Raw genomic sequence first — 14,327 nt, 5'->3', positions numbered from 1 at the left:
GACCGCTGCTCTCTGCCGCCCGCAGGCGCAGCAAGCACACCGTGGTGGCCTACCGCGACGCCATCTACGTCTTCGGCGGGGACAACGGGTAAGGCCGCGGCGGGGCCGAGGGGAGCGGGGCTGCCGCCGCGCCGCCCGCCGCCCCCTCAGCCGCCTCTCCCCTTCCTCCCGCAGGAAGACGATGCTGAACGACCTGCTGCGCTTCGACGTGAAGGACTGCTCGTGGTGCAGGTGGGCCGCGCCGCGGGGCTGGGCGACGCCTCGCCCCTCCTCGGCGCCTTTCTGCTAGGAGCAGAGGCCGGGGGGTCTCCCCAGGGCCTCCGCAGGAGCAGCCCCCCCTGTCCCTCCCCCCCCCCAGCATGCAGCCTTTCCTTACGCCACTTAGTCTATCATCAGGTCTTAGGTGATGCAGTCAAGAAACCAAAAATAGTGAAAACACTCCCTCACGATCAATAGATTAACTCTTAGTGGCCATTTCCACGTCGAACCCGCACAGCAGCTCTGAATGCCTGGAGCGTGACAGCGGTGTTTGATCGCTGCTGTTCTAACTGTCGCGCAGGGCTTTTACCACGGGGACCCCGCCAGCGCCGCGGTACCACCATTCGGCAGTGGTCTACGGGAGCAGCATGTTTGTGTTTGGTAAGACAGCGGCAGGTTACAGCTGTGCGTGTTTGGAATGATCGACGTGTCTGTCCTTCTGTAAAACGGAGTAAGATGTTTTCTATGAAGCATCAAAGGATCTTATTGAACTTATTCAGTTTTTCATGGTCGATTGTGATTTGGACTTTAGCGTTGAAAGACTTTTGCTCTTTTGTCTAAAGTAAAGAAGATTTGAAGCTCATTGCTCTAGTGTTTCTTTAGGGGTAGAAGTAAGGTTGGAGGACAAGCCTCCCATATTTGGCATTCCAGTAGTCAAATGGCTTTTGTTTGAATGATCTAAATTTAAATTTCTTCTAATATATTGACTACAAATGCTCTGTTGAAATAGTCTAATAAAATTGTTGTTGCCCAGGTGGTTATACTGGAGACATTTATTCCAATTCCAATTTGAAGAATAAGAACGATCTTTTTGAATATAAATTTGCAACTGGACAGTGGACAGAGTGGAAGACTGAAGGCAGGTAAGGAGCTGGCATCATTGCCCCGCTCTTCAAAGGGACTTGGGTATTACCCAGCAAACACTTACAGTGGCACGTAGTTACAAATAGTTACAATGTCAGTATTAAAGCTCTAGGACTGTGCATACTACGCTTTCTTGATTAAAGCTTTCTGCAAATTTCATCTTCTGTTCTGAAGCGTTTTTTGCCAGGCCTCCATTCTGGAGCGTGTTATATTGGAAATCTGACCAAAATCTGTTCTTCGCATTTTGTTTCTGCGACAGAAGGGAGGGGAGCAAAGGAAATGATTTCTTTTAAATTGCTTCTTTTTCGAGGATAGCAGAAAAGTTGTTGATCCTTATAGTTTAGTTTTATCGTAAAATGATTAAAAGCTTATTTGTATTTCAATCTGCAAATTCCTCTCTGATTAAAGTCTGACTTTTTTGGAGTGCTCTGAGAAGTGCACGTGCTTAGTTGAAGTGCCTTAAGGTGATGTGCGTTCACATGTATTCGGAGGCACGTGAATGAGTTAGTGATAAACATTTGGATCAGTTGAGTTCCTGACACACAGCCTTCCAAGGAAAAAGCAAAGACGTTAACGCAGTATTTCTTAACGCTGACTTTGTGCTCGTTTAAGGATGTTAATCATGACTGATTTTGATCCGGCTATTCAATATTTACCCCACAAGCATGTGGCACATTTTGTGCCTTTGAGGAAGCAATAGTGAAAACAGTGTTCAAAAAAAGTTGTACTGATAAATCTGTGTTTAAAGCTCAAAACCTCTAGTTTATGCCTTGTTTGTCCAGTCAGTAATTCTGTGATGTGCGTGGCTCCAGCAGATGAGCAACGGTCAGCAAAGCTGAGCCGTGTTTAGCAGCCTGTCAAGCCTTCGCTGTTGGCAAAAATGAGTAAAATGCTGGTGTGCTCTTACGGTCAGCATCTCTGGCAGGGAAGTTTTTCCTTCTGATGCTGCATATGTGATCTAAATGTAGGGTCAGGTTTTGAACACACTCTAGGTTTATCTGAAGCAAAACCAACATAGCAAATACTTGTTGTGAGGCCGTAGGGCGCTGCGAGGTGGGCTAGACGGAATGGATAAAAGAAAGAAAGGAGTGGGAATGGAGAGGATCCCTGTCCACTACCCTTCATCTGATTGACTGAGTCTTGTCGTTTGGGGAATGATCCTCTTTGCCTGGTAGCACGAATATGGATCTGGCTGTGCTATTATTCTCTGGCACTGTCTCCCGGGAGCTGGCATTGGAAGACGCCTTCCTGGAGGGGAATCTCAGCCCACCTCCGAACTAACCGAATAAGAGCGGGGTAGGCTGGGTTAGGTTTGTGTTTGAGGATGCAGGTGCGCAGCCTGGTGCGTTAAGGGTAACTTGTATTTCTCTGATAAGCTGCCACTTGTGATGGGTGAATGCAGGAATAGGACTGCAAGGCAGAAAGCAGTTTATTACATATTTTAAGCCTCTGAAATGCTAGTTTTAGTGGGAAGAGGGAAGGGAATGTTTATTACTGAAATTTGTAGAAAGGGATGAAGAGAGAAGACACACTCCATTCTTGAGTTACTGTTGTTCACCACCAAATACATCTGTTGCATTTTAGAACATAGATCATATCAGTAATTTGTTTTTCTGGTTCTTTTAGCAGCTCAAGACATTTCCGAGAATAATCGTTATTCATATTTTACTGATGGAAGTGTAAAGAATCAATAAGAGTGTTTAAGAATTCAAGGGGCCTTTGTCTTTCCCCCCAGCTGCAGGTCTGCGTACTGCAAAAATGACCGCTGCCTTCTCAAACAAGCTAACATTATATCTCCTGGACTTGTGGCATGACAGTTTTGTACAGCACCTCTTGACTGATTTGGTAAAAACAACAAAAATTAGGGAGAAGAAATAGTAGGGCTGATCTTTTATTGTGGGCACCGTATCTCACGAATGACTTTTTAACACATGTAAATTGCCACTTAGCCATAATGAAAGTGCTATCGTCCTCTACTGTTTAGCCAGCTTCCATAAAATACTTGAGAATATTTGGAGATTGGCAAGGAATTCATTGGGTTTTCTTTTTTATTTTTTTCTGTATGTATTGAGATTTTTTTTTCTAATGAAGGAAACAGAGTGTAGAGTTCTACAGCCCTGGATAAGGGCTTCAGAAGCTCATTTTGTGTTTTGAGGGTGTATAACAGAAGCAAATTCCTAGCTTGAAGGCATTTCATGCAGGGGGCTTTTATTCTTGTGAAATGCATATTTTGGCTATCATTCAGATCCTTCTTATAGCACCTTTGCAGGCTGGTTCAGATTTTTTTTTGTTTTTAAACCTCCTCAATTGCAGGTTGCCGGTTGCGAGGTCAGCTCATGGCGCAACAGTGTATAGCGACAAGCTGTGGATCTTTGCGGGATACGATGGCAATGCACGGTAGGTAACGGCATCGCTCTCTCCTCGCTCCTTTTTGTAACATCCCAGTCACTCACTTTTCGTCTCTGTAGAATGTTTTCCTATGCCACGTGTTTTAAACACATAACTAGAGTTTTGTAAAGCCCAGCCTATTGATGAGCATTATAGACATTTGCAATTCGCCAGTTCGTGTTCAAATAAGTATGCATTTAAAAAGTAAAAAGCTGTTGGCTCAGAATGTCTGTGGATGTATAAATTGATAACCTGCTTGGTTGCAAGGATGCTAAGTGATCTTTGGATGTGGCAAGTGAGCCTTTCTCAAAAGGCCACAGGCCTTCTGATGTTGCTGAAAACTTGCAGGAAAAAAGCAGGGATTTTCTGTGAAGTCATATGATGGAACTGAAAACAATATGCCAGCTTTTCCTCTGAAAATATGTGGGATATTGTACTGAAGTGACAGGATTGTTTGCTTCTAAGGCAGATAAGATTTTGGATGAGAAAAGACTGAAAATGAGTGGTGCTGAGAAGTTAGGAAGAGTTCTGGTGCTTAGTTTCAGATAGCAAGTTCTTCGCATTCGCTATCAGTCCCTTGGGGAAGAATCAGGTCTGAACACACATTTGTTTATTTTTTTCCTGTCTTGGTGAAGATGAGAAGTTTCTTAAGGTCGTGCACAGTATTTGCATCATCACAGCATATAGAAATCAGCACGAACTAGGAGGTGTGTCAACTTACTGGGCTGCCTTTTCTTCTGATGGAAAAAAGATGCCAGCTCCTCACAGTCTCCAGGAGAGCGCAGTTAACTGTGGAATTTTTTGTGGACATTTCCCTATGCATATGGAAAAAGCATAGGGGATCTTCTCTTTATTTCTCAAAGAGGGGTTTGAGAAAGATGCATGATTCTGTGGAGTTGCTTAGTTCCAGCTTAAGGAATTCCCCAAGGACCTTGCATAGCTGCAAGGAGGGATTGGGTGAGAGGAGCTATCTATTTTACCATGATTGTGTTAAAAATATATTTTTGGGGAAGAGGAGCCTCCAGGCAAATTTCAACAAAAGAATTATTTGTAATTGTCTGCGAGTAACTTGTACTGGAAAGAGCATCGTCATACGTAGTAGTCAGTGAAGTGTTAGGTTACCCGTTTCATCCTTTTATGTATTTGAGGCAGAATTCTGCCACATAACTAATTACTGTGCTCAATATCAGGGCTTACCAGGAATGGGCAGAAGAAAGCAGGATTAAAAGGGGAATTTCTGTTAAATTCTCCAAGATTAAATATCTTAAATCCTTAAGCTCCTGGCAGAACTGCTGCGTGTAGTTGTTAACTGTAGTACAAAACTAACGCGAAGGAAGGAAGTTTACAGGAGATGATAGATGGTGGTATAAACTTTAGGTATAGGACAAAAATATTCCAGTCGGTTTCTCTGCTAGGAGAAATAGGAGATTCTTCCTGTGCAGGAGGAGGAATGCTGATGAAATACGAGTTCTGTCCTTTCAACTCCGTAAGCTAAAAATAACCACCAATAAACAGTTTCAAATCAGGTATTTTTTGTTATAATATAGGTTAAACGACATGTGGACAATTGGCCTACAGGACAGAGAGTTAACCTGTTGGGAAGAGGTAAGAAGCTTTAAGGTGAAATAACACAATTTCCTTTTTTGGTTTTCATGTACATTTATTTAAAATTTACTATGTTAAATCATATTTTTCTCTCTTCATTACATATGTCACACATGCGAAAAGAAACAGCGTTCAAATTTGATTTTTGTTTGTTTGGAAAATGAGGTGTGTATGAAAGTGTGATTTTTACTTCTGAATCTGTGAGCAGGACCCAGTCTGCCAGTAGTGGACTTTTTTTATGCCACTTATAAAAAAGGACTGCATTTCCCACTTCAATCACTGCCGTAAACTGGAAGCTTTGCTCACCAGCTATCGAGATCAGAGTCCTGATCCTTACAGTGGCAGGGCTTTTAAAAGTATGGCCTTCTAACCTTTCTTTTCCCTTGGTAAAATTAGTTTGTGCAGATGCGTAGGCACAGCATTAGTTAATTGACTTTAGCCAGATTTATGGTGTCTTGGTTGTCTGGAAACATTGCTGCTATTGGTCTGTCTTTATCTGGTGATGTATTGCCTGGTCTACAGCATATTTCAACATGCGTGGCTTTGCACTACGAAAATACTTTGTTCGTTTTGAACTTTGTTATCTTTCAGATTGAGCAAAGTGGTGAGATCCCTCCTTCGTGCTGTAATTTTCCTGTGGCTGTTTGCAAAGACAAGATGTTTGTTTTCTCTGGCCAGAGCGGAGCAAAGATTACCAATAATCTCTTTCAGTTTGAATTCAAGGAAAAAATGTAAGTGTAGACAATTAAGTCACACAATATCCACATAATCCTTGACTATTTGAGTTGAGAAATGCATGTATTTAAAAGTATTGAGGAAGAATACTGTATCTCATGACTAAGAAAGGCAGATTGTTTCCAGTTGAAATAAGCTAAAAAGAACTATTTTAATGAGACTTTGTAGTTTGCCAGGTGTTTTCGCTGTTTTTTAACAGAAGTACAGAAAGTTCTGCAGATTCACTTTAAGTAATAACAATTGATCTCAGTTTATTCAGAACTGGCTGCCAAATGTTATGTTACTGAAAGTCATTGTTTACATACTTGATTAAAAACAATTTTCGAGAGGTTCATATTGAAATCATTAGGAACTGTAGAATGCACAGTATCTTTTAAAATTATGTAAACTGGGTGATTTCAGATATAATTTTGAAGCATCCCACTTGGGGAAAGGGTACATTATCTATTCAGAAATCCTATTACATATCTGACATGCACAACTAATGCATTGCTATAGCTCATGATTTTCTCATTTAATTCCTGGTAGTGTCTTTAGTGAAACTGTTAGGTGCTTCATGCTGAATAGTTAAAAGGAGTAACTTGGTGATAGTACTACTTCTTGAGGACAAAACTACTCTATGGCCAATCCTGAATGGGTGGGTGGCTGATTCTGTGTCTTATGCATAAACTTTCAGATGAGAAATTCCAATATTTTATAGTAAGTTTTAATTTTTTAGCTCCTAGTCTTAAAAAAAAAAAAAGAAAAGAAAAATAGTTTGGTAGTGATGAAATATAATAGTAAAAATCTGGATGTGGTTGGATGAAAAGCGACTTTAAAATGCCGGAGTTGCAGAGATGAGATGATCATAAATTACATCCCAACTGAGGAATACCAAGCTGCAGTCCAGATTTTCAACACTGATTTGTGATCGTTTGATTTTCCTGCTTCATTCAGTTCAGATATTCAGTTCAAGACGTTTGGTGTGACTGTTTCTCAGGGTGGTAACCATCGCTCTGAAAATGTGTACCTCTGGTAAGAGAAAGGCCCACTAGTGGGAATACAGATGCGCTAGTCTCTTCTGGAAACCTGGTTTCTCTGGGTACCAGCCTCATGGTTGACCAGGCACAGTTTTGGTCATGGTTGAAGCTGAACCACAACTGAAACAAAAGCTAACTGCTGCAAACCCTTGGTTGAAATAGTGTAAGAGTCTTAATCTTAAACTACGTGATACCTTATCAAAATGTGAGACCTTATCAGACTGTTGCCATTTGATTAGAACGGTTAGCTGTTAAAATATATGGTGATATAACATAACTAGTTAGTGGAACCATGTTGCCTTTATAGCATTTTCAGTTAGAAGTTTGACAGCATGGAGTTGATGTAGGTCTCAGAAATTTGAAGGATTAGTGGTTGTCTGCAGTCATATAGACTCAATAACTACTGTAACAGGCTCCTCTTCCTTATAATCTGAGAGAGAGTTAGAAAATTCACTTTGCAGAACAGAATTGTAAAAGTTATACTCTGTTTCATGTCTTACGTCTCAGCTGGACACGAATTCCTACTGAGCACTTACTTCGCGGCTCCCCTCCTCCTCCACAGCGAAGATACGGCCACACGATGGTGGCATTTGATCGGCACCTCTACGTGTTTGGTGGCGCAGCAGATAACACGCTGCCTAATGAACTTCACTGCTATGATGTGGACTCGCAGACGTGGGAAGTTATCCAACCCAGTCCGGACAGTGAGGTAAAAAGTTCAGCATTTGTTTTTTTCCGTTTACACTCTCTCTTTTTTGATCCATCTCTTGTTGCCATACTATGGACATGTTATGGACAGAGACAGAGAATTTTATTTAAACAATAATAGCTTCTTCCCACTAATGGTTAAACAATTGAAATAGTGTGGGCAACATTCTTTAAAAGTTAGTCAGTGCTGACACATTAAAAACTTTCCTTAGTGCTGTTTAGAAGTCTCATAAAACACTTGTAATTCAAGTCTTGAGTCAACCATTATCTGCCAAAGATTAGGAATAAACTCACCGTGTGGACCAGCTGCTGTGTGGTTGTCTGTGTGATTCTCTTGAAGCAGAATTCCAGACTGGACAAGGTATTGGTTGTTCTCACTGCAATAATTCCTGTGTTCCTGTAAAATCTTCAATTCTGTAATTATGCAGAATAGCATTTCCCTTTTAGGTCAAGTGTAAAGTGTTCACGTATAAAGGTATGATTGTAAAATTGGGGATAATAGGGAAGCTCAGAAATGGCTTTTTTGGAAAGTATTTGAGTTAATAAAACATATAAAATAACAGTCAAAAACCTTATGCTTTTAACAGGAGCAGAAAAAGGCAGTAGGCTATTGATGACCAAGTAAACATCCAAAATGAGGAAATACAATAATTAAGAACTTGTTAATACGTCCCTTTTGGGCTGCTCATTGCAATGCAGCAATTATGTGGTAATGTGAATTTTTTTTGCCTAGCACACTGATAAATAAGCATCTCTGGGATAACCGGGCTTTGCAAAGTTGAAGTGCTAAGGGTTTGCATGGTATTTGTAGATGTGGTTTCCATGGCCTCCGATCATTTCATTTCATTCAGAACGCAAAAAAAAGAGTAGGTTTCTCAAAGCTTGTATTTAAATGTGTATTTCCTGAATTTAGAATGATTGCAGTGACTATATTTGTTCGTTTTAATAGGTTTTGCCTTAAGCCATGTTAAAATACTTCAATTGGTTTAATACTAGGTATAGAGAGTTTGCATTCGCTGATGTAAGGGGAAGAAATACTTGATATCGGTGTGCTGTATAGAGAACTGCAGAGCTTAAGGTTATACTTTAGAGATAGATATTACATGAATAAGGATGAAAATGCACACTTATTAATTTTACCAGAAGTTGCGTGACTGAGGTGTTCACGTCTTTGACTGTTGCACTGTATTTTAGTTCGTCCGCAAAGGTACATAATTCAGCATTTGATGAATAGGAAAGTACCATTACACACAGCTCTTACAATAACAATGCGTGTGGGCCAGGTTTTAGAAAATTATTTGACCAAAGTATTTCAAGGTAGCCTATTTTATATTTGACAAAGTTGATATATTTTCACGTGAAATTAATAAAACAACATTCCCCCCTTTTTAAAGGTACGGTCATCTTCAGGTGTATAAACCCAGTTCTGTGCCTACCAGTTTTACTGTTTGACATTTAAGGCTTCCTCAGATTTTTGTTCCTCATGATACAGTGCTCATCACTTCCAGGAGCAAAACTGTTGACAGTGTTGTAAAACAGCATTATCATCCGTTTTAGCCCCTGCTAAAATGAATATGGCACTTCATATTTTCTTGAGCTGTCTGCAGTGCCAGGCAGGTATCTGGCTGTTAGTTGCATGTGTTATATATTGAAGTTTCTCCCACAGCTATGGCATCTAGAGACTTAATTTTGTAAAAAGGCAATGTAAGATTGAAGCACTGCTGAAACATGTGGTTGTAAATTTTCTTAAAAGACAGATTAACTGCAAGACCTGAGAGACTTTTGACATTCTGAAGAAGTTTTAATTCGGGAGTGATAAGTAGATCACATCTCAGAATTGTTTTCCTGAAGTTCCCGTGGGCTTTTGGTAAAGACTTTTAACAGTGGCAGTGAATCTCTAGTACCATATTATTCCCAGCACCCTCTTTGAACTCGCACAAATTTTCTTTCTTATCCATACTTATAAACAAAATGATTCCCGTTAAGAGGAGACAAAGTAGAACACCATGAGTGCAATGTTATCTCAACACTTGAAGTATTATGTTTATACTTGAAGTGATGGTGATCACTTTTAGTGTGCAGTAGGATGCTCTGTCTTGGATTTTGAGTTGATGATTTCTTCTAATGAATGGATTGTATGGCAGATGTTCTCCTTGGATTTTCCTGTTATATGTTCCTTGCTGCAGAAATGCTGTATTGCAACTTTGCTTGTCAGAGCGGCAGTTAGAACAAACACGTAAACAGGTTAACTTTTACAGAAAAAAGTGAATTTCACCTCTCCTGTATGTTCATGTGATGCGTTTCCTTAGTTCCAAGAAGGATGTTGAAGCAAGTCTTGACCAGGTGTAACCATGGGAGGATGGGCAGCAATCAAGCATCATTTGCTGCAGGTGTATTGAGACAGTGTTGTGTTATCTGCATTTTGGGTAAAGGAGTAGAGCAAAAACTGGAAACAAATATGGCAACGGACCTTTTCTATTTCCCTGTGCAGGTCTCTCAAAATTGTTGATAGTTCTTTGCTGTGGCGTAGAGGATTGGCTTAAAAATAGGAAGAGGAGGAACTAAAATGAAAACAGATCAGTACTGCAAAAATACGCCAGGAAGCCTTTCTTTATGCTTTTAGGATGTCTCCAAAGTGGCAAGACGTGCTTTCCTAACTGCACAGTTGCAATCCTTAGTTACCGATGCCTTTTTCTTGTTACTGTAGTGTATGTGCATAGGTATTGGACAGAGTGCCCAGACCTGTTCTCCATCCCTTCTGTGTTAGATGATCTCACAGCCGGAGTTTCTGCTTTTCTAAGGCACTTAGAGGCATATCAGGTCTGACTCCGTGTGTGTCCGTATAATGCTGCCAAGCGTCCTGAGGTGCCGGACTCCCTTTGTACAGCGTTATCAAAGGATTAAAAAAAAAAAAATACATTTTCTTATTTCTTTATTGGCCTTGAGATTTCCTACTGAACTCAAAATACCCTGGGCTTTCTGAAGAGGGTTGGAAGAGCACAACACATCAGTAAGCAATAAGAGGCAAAATGCCCCATCTTGCACGATTGCCTCCCAGCAGACACAGATACGGCACTCGTGCTCCTCCCCTGTAAAAACAGGGTGGATACGGTGGTGGTAACCTTTTGGAGCTTACTTTGAAGCACAGTTCTAGGATTCCTCTTCAGATGGATTATAGTGACATGGTTTGAGGGCAGCTAAGAAGGATTAAAAGGATTTAGTCAACCTATTGTGGATGGGTCGGCTACAGTTTCCTTATGAAGAGATCAGTTACACCCGTTGAAGTATCTTCAGGCAAAAGAGTCATGGTATTATGTAAAAAAAAAACAAAACAAAACCAAAAACCTCAATTCCTGCAGTGAGGCCCCTGACAAGATCTCATTACCTTTGGATGCCACGAGTTTAATTCCCAGGGTATCATCTTCTGCTAGTAGAGATAAGATTTAGCATTTCACAGTCCAAAGAGAAAACTGTTTTTTTTTATATAATCAAAGAATATGTGGTATTCAGACTTGCAGCCTTTTCAGAAAGTAATTTTTATATATATATATATATATGTATATATATTTTGGATCTTTGCGTAGGTGACTTTTTCTAGTTCATGCTCGATAAATTGGAGACAGACATTTTGAAAAGGATAAGATTTATAAAAATCTGGTTAATCAGAGTAAATATAGTTAAGATCATCACACACCTTGACTTCTGTTTCTCAGCTCTTCCTCCGTATTCTTTCTGAATGATTTTCATTACATGCTTTTACAGAATTCTTGCAGAGAAAAGAAAAATCAAGGCTTACCTGGATGATAAGCGGAAGAAATATGTTTGGGTAGGGCATTTACCAATAAGAAGCTAGAACAGTATAGTATGAACATCAAGCAGATATAAACTTGGATAATTGAAAGAAATGAAATATGGTTTTGAGTGAGGAATAGTTAGTCAGCGTGCAATTCTGCTTAGGTCCTTCAGGGACCAGTTCTTATTGCTGCACTATTTAAAACTTCTGTCAATGACCTTGAAAGAAAACAGAAAATCACAGCTTTCCCCAAATATTCATTACTTGTCTGGCATTTGCCAATAATTTATTAAAAGAACAGACCACTAGGCGCAATCTGGATTTCTTATTAAGGTGGGCACAGACAAACAATACATATTTCAGTATATATGTAAAGTAATAAATCTAAGAACAGGAAATGTGGGCTATACTTAATAGTTTCCCTTACAGTATCTTTGGAAACGATGACTTATAAAAACTTTAGTCATTGTGGGTATTTGATGACAAGCTCCCTGGGATGTAAAATGACTGGAAGTGCTAATGATATTCTTGGCTCTACCAGTTGACGTAGCATAGTAGCGTTTAGTAACATAAATACATTATCCCTGTGCTCATAGCTAAATCTTCCAGTGTAATATCTTACCGTCTTGTGTCCACAAATCAAGGAGGTTACTCAGAGAAGAAATCTGAAGACGGTCAAAGACTGGAAAACATAGTGAAACAGTCGTAAAGCTCAGTCTCTTAAAGGAAGGTTTGGGAAATTAATTCTTCACTGTTTAGAAAAACCTACCTGGGGAGCAGAGGCTTTTTAATCAACTGGTAAAAGATAAGGCAAGATCTGGTGGCTGAAAGTTGAGCCTAGATATATTGAGACTAAAGTAAAAAAAGTATATAAAGGTCTACAGATATTAAAGAATGAGGGTAATGATGCATTGGAACATTTTATCAGAGTTTCTTGGTAGATTCTCCACTACTTCTAAAGCAGGATTTGATGTTTTCTAAGACAGAAAGTTTTCCTAAAAGAAAAGCTCCATGTCAGTACTAATTCAAAGAAGTCTTGAAGGTTGTTTTAGTCAGGAAGTCAGATTAAGATCCCAAAAATACTCTTATGGTAATTTAATCTTTGAATGCACATGACAGTGCTAAAAAGAAGCAAATAGTCATTCATTTGATTTTACAATCTGTTGTTAGACTGCAGTGTATGATCCTCTGAAATATGTTCAATGGATTTGAAAATACTTGTTCTTTAAACCGTACCTAATCCTCTCTGATGATTTATATGTTAATACTACTTTTAAATTTTGCAATGGTTATATTAAAATGATTTTAGAGGAAAAGAGTTTACTGCTATTATAGCAGTCTTTAAATAATTTAGTTTTTCTTGGATCCTGACCTTTGCAGTGATAACTCTCTGTTTCCATGCTGCATTCTCTAGTGAATGTCAAAAGGAAGAAAATATTCCACTTTACACTGAGGAAAAGATCAAGTCATGCCCCCTTCCCATCCCCTGTTACTTACCACAACCAGAACTGCAAAATCTCATATTTATAACTTTGCTTTTGTATCTGGTGATTTATCCTGTGTTGTAGCTTTCTTCATCATGGTGTTGAACTTTTTATTTTCTGCCACAATCCATGAAAATAGCTTTTCTGTTAACGTCTTCGTATGAAATGAGATTTATTGAGAATGTCCTATGTTTTAAACTGTTTCGAAGTTCAGTGACGAATCCATGTTGGCAATGTCATTATGATGAGCTCAATAAATATGCTGCAGCCAAAATATTTCTGACTTTCTAACAATAGTGCAGTGTTGGAGGTTTCATGAGAAGTTTTGAGAAGTTTCTACCAGCGGAAGTGGTAGGAATGGAAATGACCTCTAATAAGGTACTCTCCAGGTATCTATGATAGATACCTGGATAGGTGATAGATTTTGTTAGTTCTGTTCTAAGACATTTTTCCTTTATATCTAGTCGGAATTTCCCAATGCCTTTCTTGTACTGGGGAGCCCAGAACAGGGCACAGTACTGCAGACATGGTGCCAAATTGAGGGGGGAAAATTACTTCTCTTGACCTGCTGGCTATGCTCGTGCTGATACAGGCCAGGATGCTGTTGGTCTTTGTTACTGCAGGAGAACACTGCTGATTCCTGTTCAGCTTGTTGTTCACTAGGACTGCCAGCTCTTCTGCAAAGCTGCTTTCTAGAAAGCTAGTCCCCTGCTTGTATCATTGCAAGGAGTTATTCTCTCCCATGGGCAAGACTTTGCATTTGCCTTGATTGAATTTCGTGAGGTGCCTGTCAGCCCATTTTTCCAGCCTATGTAGGTCCCTCTGAGTAGCAGCCTCCAGCATTTCAGCTGCTCCAAACAATTTGATATTGACCGCAAACTTGCTGAGAATGCAATGTTTTCCTCTATCCATGAAGCTGGTCATCATTTTGTAGAAGGCAATCAGGTTAGTCAGGAACAATTCAAATTCAACTGGCTGAATGGCAGAGCTCAGAGGGTTGTGATCAGCGGTGCAGAGTCTAGTTGGAGGCCAGTAGTTAGCAGTGTCCCCCAAGAGTCAGTACTGGATCCAATATTGTTCAACTTGCTCATCAGTGACCTGGGTGAAGGCACAGAGTGCACCCTCAGCAAGTTTGCTGATGATACAAAACTGGGAGGAGTGGCCAATACACCAGAGGGCTGTGCTGCCATTTAGGGAGACCTGGACAGGCTGGTGAGTTGGGCGGAGAGGAACCTCATGAAGTTCAACAAAAGCAAGTGCAGGGTCCTGCACCTAGGGAGGAATAACCCCATGCACCAATACAGGCTGGGGGCTGACCTGCTGGAAAGCAGCTCTGCTGAGAAGGACCTGGGAGTGCTGGTGGACAAGTTATCTATGAGGCAGCAATGTGCCCTTGTGGCCAAGAAGGCCAATGGTATCCTGGGGTGCATCACGAAGAGTGTTGCCAGCAGGTCGAGGGAGGTGATCCTCCCC

At 40.3% G+C, this 14,327-nt stretch overlaps 1 protein-coding gene across 3 annotated transcripts in view; it reads left to right on the top strand.

Annotated features, from left to right (window-relative positions):
• Window positions 1-6: 6 nt before the first annotated feature.
• Window positions 7-14,327, top strand: part of LZTR1 (leucine zipper like transcription regulator 1) — a 39,003-nt gene continuing 24,682 nt past the window's right edge. For 2 of the 3 annotated variants that reach the window (XM_026063753.1, XM_026063752.1), the window contains exons 1-8: window positions 7-88; window positions 175-231; window positions 560-639; window positions 1,013-1,121; window positions 3,436-3,519; window positions 5,058-5,115; window positions 5,707-5,846; window positions 7,377-7,578. In XM_026063753.1, the coding sequence (XP_025919538.1) occupies window positions 182-231; window positions 560-639; window positions 1,013-1,121; window positions 3,436-3,519; window positions 5,058-5,115; window positions 5,707-5,846; window positions 7,377-7,578 (723 nt within the window). In that variant the 5' untranslated portion in view covers window positions 7-88; window positions 175-181. Of the gene's footprint in view, window positions 89-174; window positions 232-559; window positions 640-1,012; window positions 1,122-2,951; window positions 2,968-3,435; window positions 3,520-5,057; window positions 5,116-5,706; window positions 5,847-7,376; window positions 7,579-14,327 lie in introns of those variants that run through there. The other variant, XM_026063755.1, reaches the window with a different exon arrangement.

This window comes from Apteryx rowi, unplaced genomic scaffold, assembly GCF_003343035.1.
Source record: "Apteryx rowi isolate R43461 unplaced genomic scaffold, aptRow1 scaffold_200, whole genome shotgun sequence".
Classification (NCBI taxonomy): Eukaryota; Metazoa; Chordata; class Aves; order Apterygiformes; family Apterygidae; genus Apteryx; species Apteryx rowi.
The sequence above is the reverse complement of the archived record's forward strand: the minus strand, read 5'-3'. Positions and strand labels throughout refer to the sequence as shown.